Genomic DNA, 19,059 nt, shown 5'->3' with positions numbered 1-19,059 from the left:
GTGGTGTTGTGGACGCTGTTCTCCTGAAGGCTGGGTAATTTGCTGCGAACGATGGTTTGTTTGAGGTTGGGTGGCTGTTTAAAGGCGAGTAGTGGAGGTGTGGGGATGGCCATAGCGAGGTGTTCGTCATCATTGATGACATGTTGAAGGCTGCGGAGAACATGGCGTAGTTTCTCCGCTCCGGGCAAGTACTGGACGACGAAGGGTACTCTGGGGTACAGTTCCATTGGTGCTGACTCTAGCTGCAGTACAGTTCCATTGGCACTGACTCTCACTGGGGGACAGTTCCACAGGCACTGACTCTCACTGGGGCAGTTCCACAGACACTGACTCTCACTGGGGCAGTTCCACAGACACTGACTCTCACTGGGGCAGTTCCACAGACACTGACTCTCACTGGGGGACAGTTCCACAGGCACTGACTCTCACTGGGGGACAGTTCCACAGACACTGACTCTCACTGGGGGACAGTTCCACAGATACTGACTCTCACTGGGGCAGTTCCACAGACACTGACTCTCACTGGGGTACAGTTCCACAGATACTGACTCTCACTGGGGCAGTTCCACAGACACTGACTCTCACTGGGGTACAGTTCCACAGACACTGACTCTCACTGGGGGACAGTTCCACAGGCACTGACTCTCACTGGGGGACAGTTCCACAGACACTGACTCTCACTGGGGGACAGTTCCACAGGCACTGACTCTCACTGGGGGACAGTTCCACAGACACTGACTCTCACTGGGGGACAGTTCCACAGGCACTGACTCTCACTGGGGGACAGTTCCACAGGCACTGACTCTCACTGGGGCAGTTCCACGGGCTCTGTCTCTCACTGCAGTACAGTTCCACTGGCACTGATTCTCACTGTGGTACAGTTCCATTGGTGCTGACTCTTACTGGATTACAGTACCACAGACACTGACTCTCACTGGGATACGCTTCCACAGACACTGACTCGCTGGGTACAGATCCACGGACAATGACTCTCACTGGGATGCAGTTGCACTGGCACCGACTCTCACTGAGGTACAGTTGCAAAGGTACTGACTCTTATTGGGGTACAGTTCCACAGACACCGATTCTCACTGGGGTCCAGTTCCACAGGCACTGATTCTAACTGAGGTACAGTTCCACACACACTGACTCTCACTGGGGTACAGTTCCACAGACACTGACTCTCACAGGGGTACTGTTCCATGTACACTGACTCTCACTGGGGTACTGTTCCATGGGCACTGATTCTCACTGTGGTACAGATGCATGGGCACAGATGCTCCCTGGTGTACTGTTGCACTGGCACTGACTCTCACTGGGGCACAGTTTGATTGGCACTGATTCTCACTGAGATGCAGTTTTGTTGCCACTGGCTCTCAGGTTCAGTTCCACAGGCATTGTCGCTCACTGGGGTGCAGAGGCACAGACACTGACTCTCACTGGTGTACAGTTGCACTGGCACTGATTCTCCCTGGGGTACAGTTCCACTGGCACTGACTCTGACTGGGGTACACTTCCACATGCACTGACTCTCACTGGAATACATTTTGATTGGCACTGACTCTCACTGGGGTACAGTTCGACTGGCACTGATTCTCACTGGGGTACAGTTCGACTGGCACTGATTCTCACTGGGGTGCAGTTCGACTGGCACTGATTCTCACTGGGGTACAGTTCAACTGGCACTGATTCTCACTGGGGTACAGTTCGACTGGCACTGATTCTCACTGGGGTGCAGTTCGACTGGTACTGATTCTCACTGGGGTACGGTTCGACTGGCACTGATTCTCACTGGGGTACGGTTCGACTGACACTGATTCTCACTGGGGTACGGTTCGACTGGCACTGATTCTCACTGGGGTATAGTTCGACTGGCACTGATTCTCACTGGGGTACAGTTCGACTGGCACTGATTCTCACTGGGGTACGGTTCGACTGGCACTGATTCTCACTGGGGTACGGTTCGACTGGTACTGATTCTCACTGGGGTACGGTTCGACTAGCACTGATTCTCACTGGGGTACGGTTCGACTGGCACTGATTCTCACTGGGGTACGGTTCGACTGGCTCTGATTCTCACTGGGGTACGGTTCGACTGGTACTGATTCTCACTGGGGTACGGTTCGACTGGCACTGATTTTCACTGGAGTGCAGTTCGACTGGCACTGATTCTCACTGGGGTACAGTTCGACTGGTACTGATTCTCACTGGGGTACAGTTCGACTGGCACTGATTCTCACTGGGGTACGGTTCGACTGGCACTGATTCTCACTGGGGTACGGTTCGACTGGCACTGATTCTCACTGGGGTACGGTTCGACTGACACTGTGTCTCACTGGGAAGCAGCTAACATAACACCAGCGTTTAAAAGGTGTCCCAGGACGGTCCAGGCAATTGCAAGCCAATGAGCCCAACCACCACCTGTTGTGGTTGAAGTATTATATGATTTAAGCTCAGTATCAGTTTGGTTGCCCTTTTCTGGAAGGACCTCAGGAAGGATTACATTAATGACTTGGATATGAATGTAAAAGGTATGATCAGTAAGTTCGCTGATGATACAAAAATTGGTAGGGTGGTAAATAGCGAGGAGGATAGCCTCAGTCTGCAGGACGATATAGATGGGTTGGTCAGATGGGCGGAACAGTGGCAAATGGAATTTAACCCGGAAAAGTGCGAGGTGATGCACTTTGGAGGGACTAACAAGGCAAGGGAATACACAATGAATGGGAGGACCCTAGGCAAGACAAAGGGTCAGAGGGATCTTGGTGTGCAAGTTCACAGATCCCTGAAGGCGGCGGAACAGGTAGATAAGGTGGTAAAGAAGGCATATGGGATACTTGCCTTTATTAGCCGAGGCATAGAATATAAGAGCAAGGAGGTTATGATGGAGCTGTATAAAACACTGGTTAGGCCACAGCTGGAGTACTGTGTGCAGTTCTGGTCGCCGCACTACAGGAAGGATGTGATCGCTTTGGAGAGGGTGCAGAGGAGATTCACCAGGATGTTACCAGGGCTGGAGCGCTTCAGCTATGAAGAGAGACTGGGAAGATTGGGTTTGTTTTCCTTGGAGCAGAGGAGGCTGAGGGGGGACATGATTGAGGTGTACAAAATTATGAGGGGCACAGATAGGATGGATACTAAGGAGTTTTTTCCCTTCGTTGAGGGTTCTATAACAAGGGGACATAGATTCAAGGTAAAAGGCGGGATGTTTAGAGGGGATTTGAGAGATAACTTTTTCACCCAGAGGGTGGTTGGAGTCTGGAACTCACTGCCTGAAAGGGTTGTGGAGGCAGGAACCCTCACAACATTCAAGAAGCATTTGGATGAGCATTTGAAATGCCATAGCATACAAGGCTACGGACCAAATGCTGGAATATGGGATTAGAGTAGACAGGGCTGATGGCCGGCGCGGACACGATGGGCCGAAGGGCCTCTATCCGTGCTGTATAACTCTATGACTATGATATATTGGCCTTGGAGGGGGTGCAGTGCCAATTCCCCCGAATGATACCGGGGCTAAAAGGGTTTTAAATTTTGAGGATAGATTGCATAAACTTGGCTTGTCTTCTTGGCCTTGAGCTGAGAAGGTTGAAGTGTTTAACATGATTAAGTGATTTGATAGGGTCGATACAGAGAGATGATTTCCTCTTGTGGGAGTGTACAGAACAAAGGGGCATAATCTTCAAATTAGAGCTTGGCCATTCAGGAGTGAAATCAGGAAGCACTTTTTCACACAAAGGATAGTGGAATCCTGGAACACTGTTCGCCCAAAAAGCCGTTGGTGCTGGGGGACAATTAAAATTTTCCAGCCTGAGATTGGTAGATTTTTTTTAGGTCAGGATACCAGGAATATGGAGCAAAGGCGTGTGGTACAGATCAGCCATGATCTAATTGAGTGGTGGAAGAGGCTTGAGGGGCTGAATGGCTTACTGCTGTTCTCAAGTTTCTAAGGGATCCTGAAAGAGGAGGTAATGAAACACAGAGAGAGGTATGCGATGGGAAGGATTAATGGGAGTGAGATTTTGCCCAACAGATTTACTGAAGTTCTTTGAGGAAATGACTGACTGAAATTTTGTGGCTGTGATCTCCTCAGATTTCAGCACGATGTTTGATACCATAGTGCACAAGCATTTAATCCATGAGGTAAGATGGCACGGAATAGGAGGTGGGCTGAGAATTGGCTAAAGCGGATAAAGCAAAGGGTGGTTGTGAATGAAGCTGCATCAACATGGCAAGGCATGATGAATGGGATCATGGTTCCATTGCTGTTTACAGTGTGTTAATGATCTGAAGCTGAGGACAGAAACAAGCTGCTCAAATTTTCAGACAACGGGAACTGGCAAACCAAAGATGGAAAGGTGGGATGATGAGTGGCATTTAAATGTGGGGCAATACAAAGTAATGAGATTAGGGAGGGGAAATAAATGGGGAATATAAACTAAATGGTTCCAGGGCACAGACCACAACACAGGAGAGGGATCTGGGGGTGCTGGTGAACAGGTCACTGGAACCACAGCACAGTGTGGGGCAGCAGGAAGGAAAGCTCTCCAGATCTTGGGATGTACAGTCAGAGGGGAGAGCACACAACCCACTTTCTCATGGTCCTATGTTAAGGTAAGGCAGGATACTAGAAACACCAAGAACTTGAACTTACATGCACCTTCACAGGGGAGACACCGGCGGCAATCAGTCGCAGAAGGATAGGCCAATGACTGAAGGAGAAGTGGAAGAGAGAGCTTTGGAAGAGGGTTTTGAAAGTGATGAGACGAGCAGCAAGGCAGAGAGGGTTGGGGAGCGAGTTCCAAGGGTCAGGTTCAGGTTGAGACAGGTGAAAGCTCTGCCACCAATGGTGGAGCACAGGGAAGGGGAGTGTCACAGGTGAGAGCATCAGAAGCCTGGAGGGTAAAGACTGGGACATAGGGCTGGTGGAGGCTCGTGTGGGGCGAGGTGTGGGCCGTTTGAATTTAATGCGTTGGAAAATGGAGGTGTGAAAGAGACGGGGCATGAAGGAATAGAACGAGTATTTGGTTATAGTCACAGCAGGCAACATAATCAAGAACAAGGAAAGGCCTGAAATATTAGAGGTTAGATAATGGTAGCCCACAATACTTAGTTCATGTCCCACCTCCTATTCCGTGCCATCCTACCTCATTTGATAAGGTCCCACATAAGAGACTGTTAGCTAAGATAGAAGCCCATGGAATCGAGGGAAAAGTACGGACTTGGTTAGGAAATTGGCTGAGCGAAAGGCGACAGAGAGTAGGGATAATGAATAAGTATTCACATTGGCAGGATGTGACTAGTGGAGTCCCGCAGGGATCTGTCTTGGGGCCTCAATTATTCACAATATTTATTAACGACTTAGATGAAGGCATAGAAAGTCTCTTATCTAAGTTTGCCGATGACAAAGATTGGTGGCATTGTAAGCAGTGGAGATGAAAACATAAAATTACAAAGCGATATTGATAGATTAGGTGAATGGGCAAAACTGTGGCAAATGGAATTCAATGTAGACAAATGTGAGGTCATCCACTTTGGATCAAAAAAGGATAGAACAGGGTACTTTCTAAATGGTAAAAAGTTAAAAACAGTGGATGTCCAAAGGGACCGAGGGGTTCAGGTACATAGATCATTGAAGTGTCATGAACAGGTGCAGAAAATAATCAAGAAGGCCTTTATATCGAGAGGACTGGAGTACAAGGGGGCAGAAGTTATGCTGCAGCTATACAAAACCCTGGTTAGACCACACCTGGAGTACTGTGAGCAGTTCTGGGCACCGCACCTTCGGAAGGACATATTAGCCTTGGAGGGAGTGCAACGTAGGTTTACTAGAATGATACCCGGACTTCAAGGGTTAAGTTACGAGGAGAGATTACACAAATTGGGGTTGTATTCTCTGGAGTTTCGAAGGTTAAGGGGTGATCTGATCGAAGTTTATAAGATATTAAGGGGAACGGATAGGGTGGATAGAGAGAAACTATTTCCGCTGGTTGGGGATTTTAGGAGTAGGGGACACAGTCTAAAAATTAAAGCCAGACCTTTCAGGAGTGAGATTAGAAAACATTTCTACACACAAAGGGTTGTAGAAGTTTGGAACTCTCTTCTGCAAACGGCAATTGATACTAGCTCAATTGCTAAATTTAAATCTGAGATAGATAGCTTTTTGGCAACCAAAGGTATTAAGGGATATGGGCCAAAGGCAGGTATATGGAGTTAGATCACAGATCAGCCATGATCTTATCAAATGGCGGAGCAGGCACGAGGGGCTGAATGGCCGACTCCTGTTCCTATGTTTCCTGCACTGTTCCCAATCTAGTACATGGAGAGGGGTGGAGGATACATCTGAATTTGAAACAAATATCTTAAATAGTCATGTACCAGGAGAAAACAGAGTGAATCCAGGAGTGCGGCAGGTATTATTCACCACTTAATAACACAAAGGTGGGACCAGCAATCTGGAGAATAGCTCATGTTTATTCAAAGGTTGCAAAAGTTATTGGTGAGAATTTTAGGCAATAAAGCTCAGCAAATGTGTGTTTATAAAAAAGCAGACATAACATTTATTACAATTCTTCTGGGGATGTGACAGTTTGGGAGGGTTGGATGTGATGATGTGGCTGGATATTTTTTCAGAAAGCATTTGATTATTCACAAGTGATCTGCAACTGATAAAGCTTGGAAACATAGAAAATAGGAGCAGGAGTGGGCCATTCGGCCCTTTGAGCCTGCTCTGCCATTCGATATGATCATGGCTGATCCTCTATCTCAATACAATATTCCCACTCTCTCCCCATACCCCTTGATGCCTTTTGTGTCTAGAAATCTATCTCGCTCCTTCTTAAATATATTCAGTGACTTGGCCTCCACAGCCTTCTGTGGTAGAGAATTCCACAGGTTCACCACCCTCTGAGTGAAGAAATTTCTCCTCATCTCAGTCCTAAATGTCCTACCCCGTATCCTGAGACTGTGACCCCCTGGTTCTGGACCCCCAGCCAGGGGAAACATCCTCCCTGCATCCAGTCTGTCGAGCCCTGTCAGAATTTTATGTTTCAATGAGATCCCCTCTCATTCTTCTAAACTCGAGTGAATACAGGCCGAGTCGATCCAATCTCTCCACATACGACAGTCCTGCCATCCCAGGAATCAGTCTGGTGAACCTTCGCTGCACTCGCTCAATGGCAAGTATATCCTCTCTTAGGTAAGGAGACCAAAACTGCACACAATACTCCAGCTGTGGTCTCACCAAGGCCCTGTATAACTACAGTAAGAAAACCCTGCTCCTGTACTCAAATCCTCTTGCAATGAAGGCAAACCTACCATTTGCCTTCCTAACTGCTTGCTGCACCTGCATGTTTGCTTGCAGTGACTGGTGTACAAGGACACCCAGGACCCTTTGTACATCAACATTTCCCAATCTTTCACCATTTAAATAATACTCTGCCTTTCTGTTTTTCCTTCCGAAGTGGATAACTTCACATTTATCAACATTATACTGCATCTGCCATGTATTTGCCCACTCACTCAACTTGTCTAAATCGCCTTGAAGCCTCTTTGCATCCTCTTCACAACTCACGATCTCACCTAGTTTTGTGTCGTCAGCAAACTTGGAAATATCACATTTGGTTCCCTCATCCAAATCATTGATGTGTATTGTGAATAGCTGGGGCCCAAGCACTGATCCCTGCGGTACCCCACTAGTCACTGCCTGCCACCTGGAAAAAGATCTGTTTACTCCTACTCTCTGTTTCCTGTCTGTTAACCAATTTTCAATCCATGCCAGTATATTACCCCCAATCCCATGTGCTTTAATTTTGCATGATGTGGAGATGCCGGTGATGGACTGGGGTGGACAAATGTAAGGACTTGCACAACACCAGGTTATAGTCCAACAGTTTTATTTTAAATCACAAGCTTTCGGAGCTTTCCTCCTTCATCAGGTGAGTGACTCACCTGACGAAGGAGGAAAGCTCCAAAAGTTTGTGATTTAAAATAAAACTGTTGGACTATAACCTGGTGTTGTGCAAGTCCTTACATTTAATTTTGCACACTAACCTCTTGTGTGGGACTTTATCAGAAGTCTTTTGAAAATCCAAATACACCACATCCACTGGTTCTCCCTTATCTATTCCACTCGTTGCATCCTCAAAAAACTCCAGTAGGTTTGTCAAACATGATTTCCCTTTCATAAATCCATGTTGACTTTGTCTAATCCTGTTGATATTTTCTAGGTGTCCTGTTATCACATCCTTTATAATAGACTCTAGCATTTTCCCGACTACTGATATTAGGCTAACTGGTCTGTGGTTCCCTGTTTTCTCTCTCTCTCCTTTTTTAAATAGTGGGGTTACATTTACCACCCTCCAATCTGCAGGAACTGTTGCAGAATCTATAGAATTTTGGAAGATGACCACTAATGCATCCACTATTTCCATGACTACCTCTTTTAGTACTCTGGGATGCAGATTATCAGGCCCTGGGGATTTATCGGCTTTCAGTCCCATTAATTTCTCCAGCACTTTTTTTACCAATACTAATTTCCTTTAATTCCTCCTTCTCACTAGTCCCTTGGTTCCCTAGCATTTCTGGGAGGGTATTTGTGTCCTCTTCCGTGAAGACAGAACCAAAGTATTTGTTTAATTGCTCTGCCATTTCCTTGTTCCCCATTATGAATTCTCCCTTTTCTGACTGTAAGGGACCTACATTTATCTTCACTAATCTTTTTCTTTTTACATACTTGTGGAAGCTTTTACAGTCCACTTTTATGTTCCTTGCAAGTTTACTCTCATACTCTATTTTTCCCCTCTTAATCAATCTCTTGGTCCTTTTATGCTGAATTCTAAACTGCTCCCAATCCTCAGGCTTGCTACTTTTTTGGCAACTTTATATGACTCCTGTTTAGATCTAATACTATCCTTAATTTCTTTTGTTAGCCATGGTTGGGCCACTTTTTCTTTTGTGTTTTTGTGCCAGAAAGGAATGTATAATTGTTGCAATTCATGCATTGGTTCCTTAAACGTTAGCCATTGCCTATCCACCGTCATGCCTTTTAATGAAGCTTCCCAATTCTATCATAGCCAACTCATTCCTCATACCTTCGTAGTTTCCTTTGTTTAGATTTAGGACCTTAGTTTCGGATTGGACTACTTCACTTTCCATCTTAATGAAGAATTCTATCATGTTATGGTCACTTCCCTAAAGGACCCCGCACAACAAGATTATTTATTAACCCCTTCTCATTGCACAGTACCCAATCTAGGATAGCCTGTTCTCTGGTTGGCTCCTCAACGTACTGGTCTAAAAAACCATCTCGTACACACTCCAGGAATTCATTCTCCACAGAATTATTGTTAATTTGGTTTGGCCAGTCTATATGTAGATTAAAGTCACCCATGGTTACTGAGGTACCCTTGTTACATGCATCTCTAATTTCCTGTTTGATCCCATCCCCTACATTAACACTACTGTTTGGAGGCCTACAGACAACTCCCACCAGTGTTTTCTGCCCCTTGGTGCTTCTTAACTCCACCCAGACTCATAAGAACATAAGAAATAGGAGCAGGAGTAGGCCAATCGGCCCCTCGAGCCTGCTCCGCCATTCAATAAGATCATGGCTGATCTGATCCTAACCTCAAATCTAAATTCATGTCCAATTTCCTGCCCGCTCCCCGTAACCCCTAATTCCTTTTACTTCTAGGAAACTGTCTGTTTTTGTTTTAAATTTATTTAATGATGTAGCTTCCACAGCTTCCTGGGGCAGCAAATTCCACAGACAAATATTTTATTTATTTCATTGAATTTAAATTCCCCAGCTGCCATGGTGGGATTTGAACTTATGACTCTGGGATATTAGTCTCGGTCTCTGGTTTACTAGTCTCGTAACATAACCACCATGCTACCATACCCAACTGTCGATTCTACATCTTGATTTTCTGAGCCAATATCCTTTCTCACTATTGCTCTGATTTCATCCTTTACTAACAACGCCACCCCACCTCCTTTTCCTTTTTTCCTGTCCTTCCTATATATCGAATACCCCTGGGTATTCAGCTCCCAGCCTTGGTCACCCTGCAGCCATGTCTCTGTAATGGATATTATATAGTATCTGTTTACATCTATTTGCGCTGTTAATTCGTCTACCTTATTACAAATGTTTCGTGCATTCAGATACAGTGCCTCTAGATTTGTCTTTTTAACATTTTTAGACACCTTAACATTTTTTTGTACTATGGCCCTATTTGTTTTATTACCATTTTTTCTTACCCGGACCCTATTTGTTGTCTTTTGTTTGTACGCTCTGTCCCTTCCTGACACAATCTGGTTTCCTTACCCCAATCACTTTCCTGCACTGCTTCTTTGTCTTTTCTCTTTAGCATTCTAGATTTCTCTCCACCGGGTCCCTCCCCCCCCCCCCCCCCCCCCATTAAGTTTGAAGCCCTATCTACCTCCCTAGTTATTCGATTCGCTAGAACACTGGTCCCAGCATGGTTCAGGTGTAGTCCGTCCCAACGGAACAGCTCTCTCTTTCCCCAGTACTAGTGCCAATACTCCACGAATCGAAACCCACTTCTCCCACACCAATCTTTGAGCCACGCATTCATTTGCTCGTGGCTCAGGTAATAATCCAGAGATTATCACCTTTGTGGTTCTGCTTTTTAATTTAGTCCCTAACTGCTCAAACTCCCTCAGCTGAACCTTTTTCTTAGTTCTCCCTATGTCGTTGATACCTACGTGGACCACGACAACTGGATCCTCCCCCTCCCACTGGAAGTTTCTCTCCAGCCCAGTGGAGATATCCTTAACTCTGGCAACAGGTAGGCAACACAGCCTTCGGGACTCATGCTCCTGTCTGCAGAGACAGGAGCAACTGGTGAGAAACAATGGATGGTTGTCAAGTCATAGTTGCTGTTCATAACGTGTGAACAGTGGGATGTCTAAAGGGGAAGGACAAACTCCGAGATCTCCAATGGTTGGGTAGTTACACATCAGGGCCTGGAATTTCTTGTGGCAGTGTCATTGGCACATTAAGGCAGAGTTTCCTGCCAATCTCATTAGCATACGCCAGAAGGTGAAAATCAGTGCAAACAATCGGGGCCCGAGGAAAGTGCAGAAATCATACCATATATTCCTTCTTTAAGGCTGAAAGTTAAAGCTTCAAGCTATCTAACCATCATTTAATGCACGTTGGGCACAGCATGTTTAAGGATGAGCAATCTTAGGAGCTTTCAATCTTTAATGCAACTCATTTTGACACCATGAAAATACATTGAAATAAACAGAGAATTCAGTGCAGGCCTCAGTGAGGAGAAATAAAATAAATGCTTAAAAAAGTATGACTTTGGGTCCTGCTGTGCTTAAAATGTTGGTAGTAAATTTACACATGTTTTGAACCAGTATAATTGCAGGAAATTTGTGTTTTCCACACTTTCTCACGGGGGCAGAACCATGTTAATGAGCCACAAAGCCTGCGGGCACAGGTCTCAATCAACTGGCGTAAAAGAGCGAGGAAATTCGGACATAGCGTAAGAGTGGGCAAATGCTAGTGAGAATACCAGAAATTGGCTTCATGCCTCGATTACGGAGTGCAAATCTACAGGACATTCCGGGCCAGTACGCCACTAATATTGAGAGATGTATGTTAATATACCCTGGCATCAAAGACTGTAGTGATCACTGCAATACAAGAATCACCGAATAAGATGTGTCAGCAACAAAGTATGAATAGATAGTTAGCTGAACATGTGAACACATCCACAGTGATACTGACTCTGCAGAGTACTGCTGGGACCACACATGGAGAAGAATCTGTGCCACAAAAGTTGGTTTACGTTTAAGATTGTTGGACTATGAAGAGTTGTTGGAAGGACAAGGATGTGACTGAAGTTTTTGAAATAATGAAGGGAATCAATAAGGTGGATTGTGTGCAGAAAGTAGGCAGTAACGATTTCACGCTTGTGGTGAGGTTTGGTCGAGGGTGCTGCCTTGTGTGGTGAATGTGGAGCTGATTCCAATTTGTGCTTGAATGATAGGTAGAGCAGTGTGCAATCTGGGCAAAGGGGATCTGAGGAACGAGACCTGACCCTAGGACAGGAGTGAGCTGGACAGCCTTTTCCTATTTCACTATTTTGATGGTATTAGGGAGCTGAAATCAATATTTTTCACAAGTTTCAAAATCAGAATATTGTTAATCTGCAAATGGGTTTAATTGAATGTACTTGTTTGCTGTCAGTGAAATTTCCTTACAGTTCTGTTTGTTTTTTCTCAGGGACAAGAGCGCACTCAGTAAGCACATTGAGAAGCTGGGGGCAGATGTCACGCATTGGAAAATCAAATATGAAGAGCTCAATAAATCCAAGCAGGAGGTGGTCAAACAGGTGAGACAAAGAGCAGTAAAGAGCTGTCTATAGAGAAGGGTATTACTTTATCTGCATCATAGGAACATAGGAACAGGAGTCGGCCATTCAACCCCTCGTGCCTGCTCCGCCATTTGATAAGATCATGGCTGATCTGTGATCTAACTCCATATACCTGCCTTTGGCCCATATCCCTTAATACCTTTGGTTGCCAAAAAGCTATCTATCTCAGATTTAAATTTAGCAATTGAGCTAGTATCAATTGCTGTTTGCGGAAGAGAGTTCCAAACTTCTACCACCCTTTGTGTGTAGAATCAACGGAAGCTTAGCACTAAAATGTTTCTTAAAATTAGCCTCTCACTTTCAGTATGAGACCTATTGTTCAGATTTGAACCCCGGAGTCTTATAGGAATCATGGAAAAAAAAATGTTTTTGTTGATTTGGCAGTAACCGTTACTCTTGTGCGTTTACCTATAGCAGTAACCGTTACTCTTGTGCGTTTACCTATAGCAGTAACCGTTACTCTTGTGCGTTTACCTATAGCAGTAACCGTTACTCTTGTGCGTTTACCTATAGCAGTAACCGTTACTCTTGTGCGTTTACCTATAGCAGTAACCGTTACTCTTGTGCGTTTACCTATAGCAGTAACCGTTACTCTTGTGCGTTTACCTATAGCAGTAACCGTTAATCTTGTGCGTTTACCTATAGCAGTAACCGTTACTCTTGTGTGTTTACACACAGCAGTCAACAGTAGCTCCTGGAAACTGGCTTATCACTATCTGCAAGTGTCCAGTGGTGAGATTGGAATGAAAAGCGTTTCATTACGTCAGGTGCCAATTCTACTCAGTGGAGTTTAACTTTCAGATTCTCCTCAGCCCAACTTTGTAATGAAATTTACAGCTCTGGAATAATGATTGACTTTTCACAGTGATATATGTGTTGTTTGGTGATCCTGGGAGAGTTGTGCATTTTGGACAGTCTTGAAGACATTTACAGTTCAAGCATGTTGGGTCAGTACCTTGCAGCTGCACTAATGCAGCTTGATGGATTTTTTTATGTGACATTTAAGCGAGGCATTTATTCATTTTCCTCAATTGATATTCACGTAGGGCAGTTGGAGTAGAGAGCAGGTATTTGTATTTTATCACTCCGGGCATGTTGCTCTTACTGTTGATCAGTGGTGACCACATAACAAGGGAATATGGCAATGAAGATAATTCAACACTGACTTAATTTGTATTTGCACATTACTATATTATTACTTCTCTTACTCTGATTACTCATTTTATTTTCATTCTTGGGATGTGGGCGTCGCTGTGGCTGGCATTTATTACCAACCCTGGTTGCCCTAAGATGATGATGGTAGGGGGCCTTCTCCTTGAACCATGCTGTCTGTGTGGTGAAGGCAGAGTGCTCCATCCAGTTTTATTCTTGTTTTTTTAGCGGGTTTGATACTGAGTGATTTGTTGGGTCATTTCAAAGGACAGCTAAGAATCAACCACGTTGGTGTGGGACTGAAAGCGTATAAATGCCTAGACCGGGTAAGGACGGCAGGCTTCCCTCCCTAAAGGACATTAATGAACCCGTTGGATTTTACGAAAGTCCAACAACTTCATGGTCACTTTTACTGATGTCAACTTTTTATTCCCAGATTTTTAAAACTGAATTCAAATTCTCAAGCTGTTGTGGTGGGATTTGAACTCATGTTCTCTGGATTATTGTCTAAGCTTCTCGATTACTAGTCCAGCAACAGAATCGCTATGTACCCATGTGTAATCATATTTCATAGCCTGCGAGGGTAACTCACGCTGACCATCATCACTGTACCAATATCTCTGCAGTTTGTTCAATTCAACCGTTAAAATGAACAGGTCAGAAGATGTTCCTCTCTACACATCTGTCTTAATGTAACAGTTTTAAGCACAGGAGGAGGTCATTTAGCCTGTGCTGAATTTAAGCCTCTCTTGGGGGCTGATTTGACCATCCCATTTTCCTGCATTTTCCTAACACCATTTTATCTTCTATGGTTTTTTTTATTCGTTCATGGGATGTGGACGTCACTGGCAAGGCCGGCATTTATTGCCCATCCCTAATTGCCCTTGAGAAGGTGGTGGTGAGCCGCCTTCTTGAACCGCTGCAGTCCGTGAGGTGAAGGTTCTCCCACAGTGCTGTTAGGAAGGGAGTTCCAGGATTTTGACCCAGCGACGATGAAGGAACAACGATATATTTCCAAGTCGGGATGGTGTGTGACTTGGAGGGGAACGTGCAGGTGGTGTTGTTCCCATGTGCCTGCTGCCCTTGTCCTTCTAGATGGTAGAGGTCGCGGGTTTGGGAGGTGCTGTCAAAGAAGCCTTGGCGAGTTGCTGCAGTGCATCCTGTGGATGGTACACACTGCAGCCACAGTGCGTCGGTGGTGAAGGGAGTGAATGTTTAGGGTGGTGGATGGGGTGCCAATCAAGCGGGCGGCTTTGTCCTGGAGCTTCTTGAATGTTGTTGGAGCTGCACTCATCCAGGCAAGTGGAGAGTATTCCATCACACTCCTGACTTGTGCCTTGTAGATGGTGGAAAGGCTTTGGGGAGTCAGGAGGTGAGTCACTCGCCGCAGAATACCCAGCCTCTGACCTGCTCTTGTAGCCACAGTATTTATATGGCTGGTCCAGTTAAGTTTCTGGTCAATGGTGACCCCCAGGATGTTGATGGTGGGGGATTTGGCGATGGTAATGCTGTTGAATGTCAAGGGAGGTGGTTAGACTGTCTTGTTGGAGATGGTCATTGCCTGGTTTTTTAACTCATCTACCCAATTTGAAGAATTTCTGTATCTCTGCCCCTTGATACCCTTGTTCCTCTATTGCATTGAGAAATGCATTCTTTGTTCCCAAAATGTATTAACTCACATCTCACATTTTCCTCTATTAAACTTCATCTGCCCATTCTCATAGTCTGTTTATGTCCTCCTACAGCTTGTGTTCCTTTGGCAGTTTGCTGCTAGTCTGAGTTTGCAACTTTGATATCCACCATTTTGTATCTAAATACAGGCAAAAGTGACACCAACATTGATTCCTGCAAATGAAAATTGGTGAGAGTCCATAAATTATTTTAAAAGGGAATTAAATAATTGCTTGAAAGAGAATATTAAAGGCATGAGGAGTGAGTAAGATTATACTAGGTGGCTCGTGGAGAAAAACACCAGCTGAGACTTGATGGGCTGAATGGCCTATTTTCTGATTCCAGATCTCAGCTGTTCATTTTCCTCCAACTTTTATCTCCATGGTAGGTGCTGCTGTGATACTATCGTCGAATGCATCTAATTCTTATCTCCAAATTAGGTGGTGCTGCAGTGATAACCTACAGCACCACCTCACTAAAGCTAACTCCAGTTTGCCCTCTGTGCTCTCCCAGGTCCCCACTATGAGCAGAAATTAATTTTAGGTTTCTTAATCTTTAATATTTTTGAAAGCACTAAGTAGAACTAGGGGCACTGAGGGAGTGCTGCTCTGTCGGAGGGTGAGTACTGAGGGAGTGCTGTACTGTCGGAGGGTCAGTACTGTGGGAGCGCTGCACTGTCGGAAGGTCAGTACTGAGGGAGTGCTGCACTGTCGGAGGGTCAGTAGTGAGTGTGCACTGCACTGTCGGAGGGTCAGTACTGAGGGAGCGCTGCACTGTCGGAGGGTCAGTACTGAGGGAGCGCTGCACTGTCGGAGGGTCAGTACTGAGGGAGCGCTGCACTGTCGGAGGGTCAGTACTGAGGGAGCGCTGCACTGTCGGAGGGTCAGTACTGAGGGAGCGCTGCACTGTCGGAGGGTCAGTACTGAGGGAGCGCTGCACTGTCGGAGGGTCAGTACTGAGGGAGCGCTGCACTGTCGGAGGGTCAGTACTGAGGCAGCGCTGCACTGTCGGAGGGTCAGTACTGAGGGAGTGCTGCACTGTTGGAGGGTCAGTACTGAGGGAGTGCTGCACTGTCAGAGGTGCCATCCTTCGAATGAGGCCCCGCCTACCCTGTCAGGTGGATGTAAAAGATCCCATGGCATTATTTGAAGAAGAGCAGGGGAGTTCTTTCTCGTGTCCTGTCCAGTATTTATCCCTATTTCATTTGCTGCCTGTGGGACATTGCGGTGTGCTGATTGGCTGCTGCATTTATGCACCAAACAATAGTGACTACATTCCCCAAAGTAATTAATTGGCTGTGAAGCACTTTGGGACATCTGGGAAAGATGCTATCGAAATATCGGCCTCGTCTCTCTTTTGCAATGGGAATTGGCTTCTCACATTATATGGAACCCGCTTCCCACCCCTTTCCTGTCAGGACCCAGAGACACATCACCTGCCACATCTCCACCTCACAGGTCTGATCTCAGCACTAGTCCTGGCTCCTTGCACCTGTGTCAGTTCCTACTGTGAATTGAAACCGAGCTTTAAATGACAACTGTCAGTGTAATGAGCGCGCACTGGTATCTCTCCTCGAGTTGTCAACTCGACTTGGAAGTATGCCTGAAGGTTCCATCACATGACCTCCCACCTCCAACTGCCCCACCCCCTCAAACAGCCCTTTTTCCCCATTTCCAATATTTTTATAACTAATAAACGAAAGTGTTCAAAGAAAATACACACCATTTTTTAATGCTTCGACAATTGTTCTCCTGGGTGTTGCTCACACCAGTGTCCAGAATATTAATCTTGAATTACTGGAGACTCCAGGACAATTGTGGAGGGTTGGTAGCCCTAAATCGGTCCCAATCCTGGGTGCTAATCCTGCATCTTAAGTACCGTTAAGGGTGTGTCACCGTGGCTCTTTCCTTTGGATCGGAGGTTGTGGATTCGAATTCCATACGGTTTGAGTGTGTAATCTGGGCTGAAGCTGCAGCACTCCGGGAATGAGAGCTGCTTTGTTTGAGGAGACGTTCAACCAAGACCTTGTCCACCTGCTAAAGTATACATTAACGATCCAAAGCCATTCTTTGAACAAGAGAAAGGAGTTCTCCCAGTTTCCCTGCCAATGTTCCTTCCTCAACTAACGTCACCAAAAATCTGGCTCTGAGATGACTTCCATGTTTGCCTACATAGAAAGCAAGACTTGCATTTCTACAGCACCTCAAGATGTCCCAAAGCGCTTTACAGCCAATGAAGTACTTTTGAAGTGTAGTCACTGTTGTAATGTAGGAAATGTGGCAGCCAATTTGTGCACAGCAAGATCCCACAAAAAGCAATGTGATAATGACCAGATAATCTGTTTTAGAGATGTTAGCTGAGGGATAAATATTTGCCAGGACACTGGAGATAACTCTCCTGCTCTTCTTCGAAATAATGCAATGGGATCTTTTACGTCCACCTGAGAGGGCAGACAGGGCCTCGGTTTAATGTCTCATCCGAAAGACAGCACCTGTGACAGTGCAGCGCTCCCTCAGTACTGCACTGGGAGTGTCAGCCTGGATTATGTTCTCAAGTCTCTGGAATGGGACTTGAACTCATAACTCTTTAACTCAGAGGCGAGAGTGCTACCCACTGAGCCATGCTCATTGCACTTCAAAGGTAATTTCTTATGTAAATTGTATATAAAAGCAAGGATTTAATTTTTCTTTCAATTTTTTTTTAAGATCTGGCTTCACTTTTACCAACTTTTGTATCTGGAAACTTAGTGTGTCAATAAAACAAGCCATTTGAGTTTTAAGTTCCCAGGCAGCATTCTCACACTTGTGTGGTTTAAACCAGGTATGTCTGGTTTAAGTATAGATCTGACTCTTAACACAATGGGAGCCCTGTGCCTCCTTCTTTGAACAGACTTTTTTCAGTGAAAGGGGCTGAGGTCTTTCCGACACACATGGAGATTTAGAATTCCACAGACAGAATTTGTTTTTGATATTTCTAGATAACACACCTTATTAACTCTGGGGCACACTTCAGAAAATTACTCGACTGCTTGAGTAATTGCTGGGACCTTTGGTGCCCTCAGCAGGCCTGCCCCAGGGTAGGCTCAGAGCCTCATCCACGGGGACAGTGTTGAAGATAACACGGGGGGAATGGAGGGAATGAAAGGAAGGACGAGTGAGTGCAGCTTGGAAGCCCTGTGGCATACATCGATTGTCTTGAAGGCTGGACCCATTCCTACAAACTGTGCTTCGATCATGAAATCCCTGGGAGTGTCCCTGCTGTGTCAGAGAGGCTGTAGATTGTTAAACTGCCTAAAAGTGTTACCAATTTGGAAAATGGCTGATGAAGAGGGCCAGGAAAATTGCTCAGTGGGTCATACATAACCAGTGAAGTAGTCAATCTTATCATCCCTTGGCATTACCATCACTCCGTTAAGATCTGCTTTTTCCAGCTGTATGTTCTTATGAATTGGCAGCCACTGGACATTCCAGGGCATGAATTATAGAGGGAAGAAGTGGTGAGACATTACAACATTACATATTCTGAGGGAATAATTCAGCTTTGGACACTTAACCAGATCATGTTTCCTAAAGTGTGTGGTCCATTCATGAAACTATGTTTTAATTACAAAGAAGTAAAGATTCAGCTAACTTAGGTTGTTGGGAATCTTATCATCACGCAGTCAGCCAGATTCATGGAGTGGGTGAAGGGGGGGCCACTTAAGTTTGTTGGGTATAGCGGAATTTAAAGCATTTGTTTTTCTAAGTTGGCAGTGGGTTGTTTATTAATCCACTGTTTAAGCACAATTGGCCATCCAGGAGTGGGGAATGCTCGATGCCTTTCA

At 45.4% G+C, this 19,059-nt stretch overlaps 1 protein-coding gene across 1 annotated transcript in view; it reads left to right on the top strand.

The window, feature by feature from the left end:
- The window catches only part of ccdc102a (coiled-coil domain containing 102A), a 347,394-nt gene that overhangs the window by 85,624 nt on the left and 242,711 nt on the right, over positions 1-19,059 (top strand). The window contains exon 4 of the mRNA XM_067997599.1: positions 12,263-12,371. Coding sequence (XP_067853700.1) covers positions 12,263-12,371 — 109 coding nt within the window. The remainder of the gene's footprint in view (positions 1-12,262; positions 12,372-19,059) is intronic.

Source organism: Heptranchias perlo, chromosome 16, assembly GCF_035084215.1.
Source record: "Heptranchias perlo isolate sHepPer1 chromosome 16, sHepPer1.hap1, whole genome shotgun sequence".
NCBI classification, from domain to species: domain Eukaryota; kingdom Metazoa; phylum Chordata; class Chondrichthyes; order Hexanchiformes; family Hexanchidae; genus Heptranchias; species Heptranchias perlo.
Note: the sequence above shows the minus strand (reverse complement) of the source record. Positions and strands in the feature narration are given on the sequence as shown.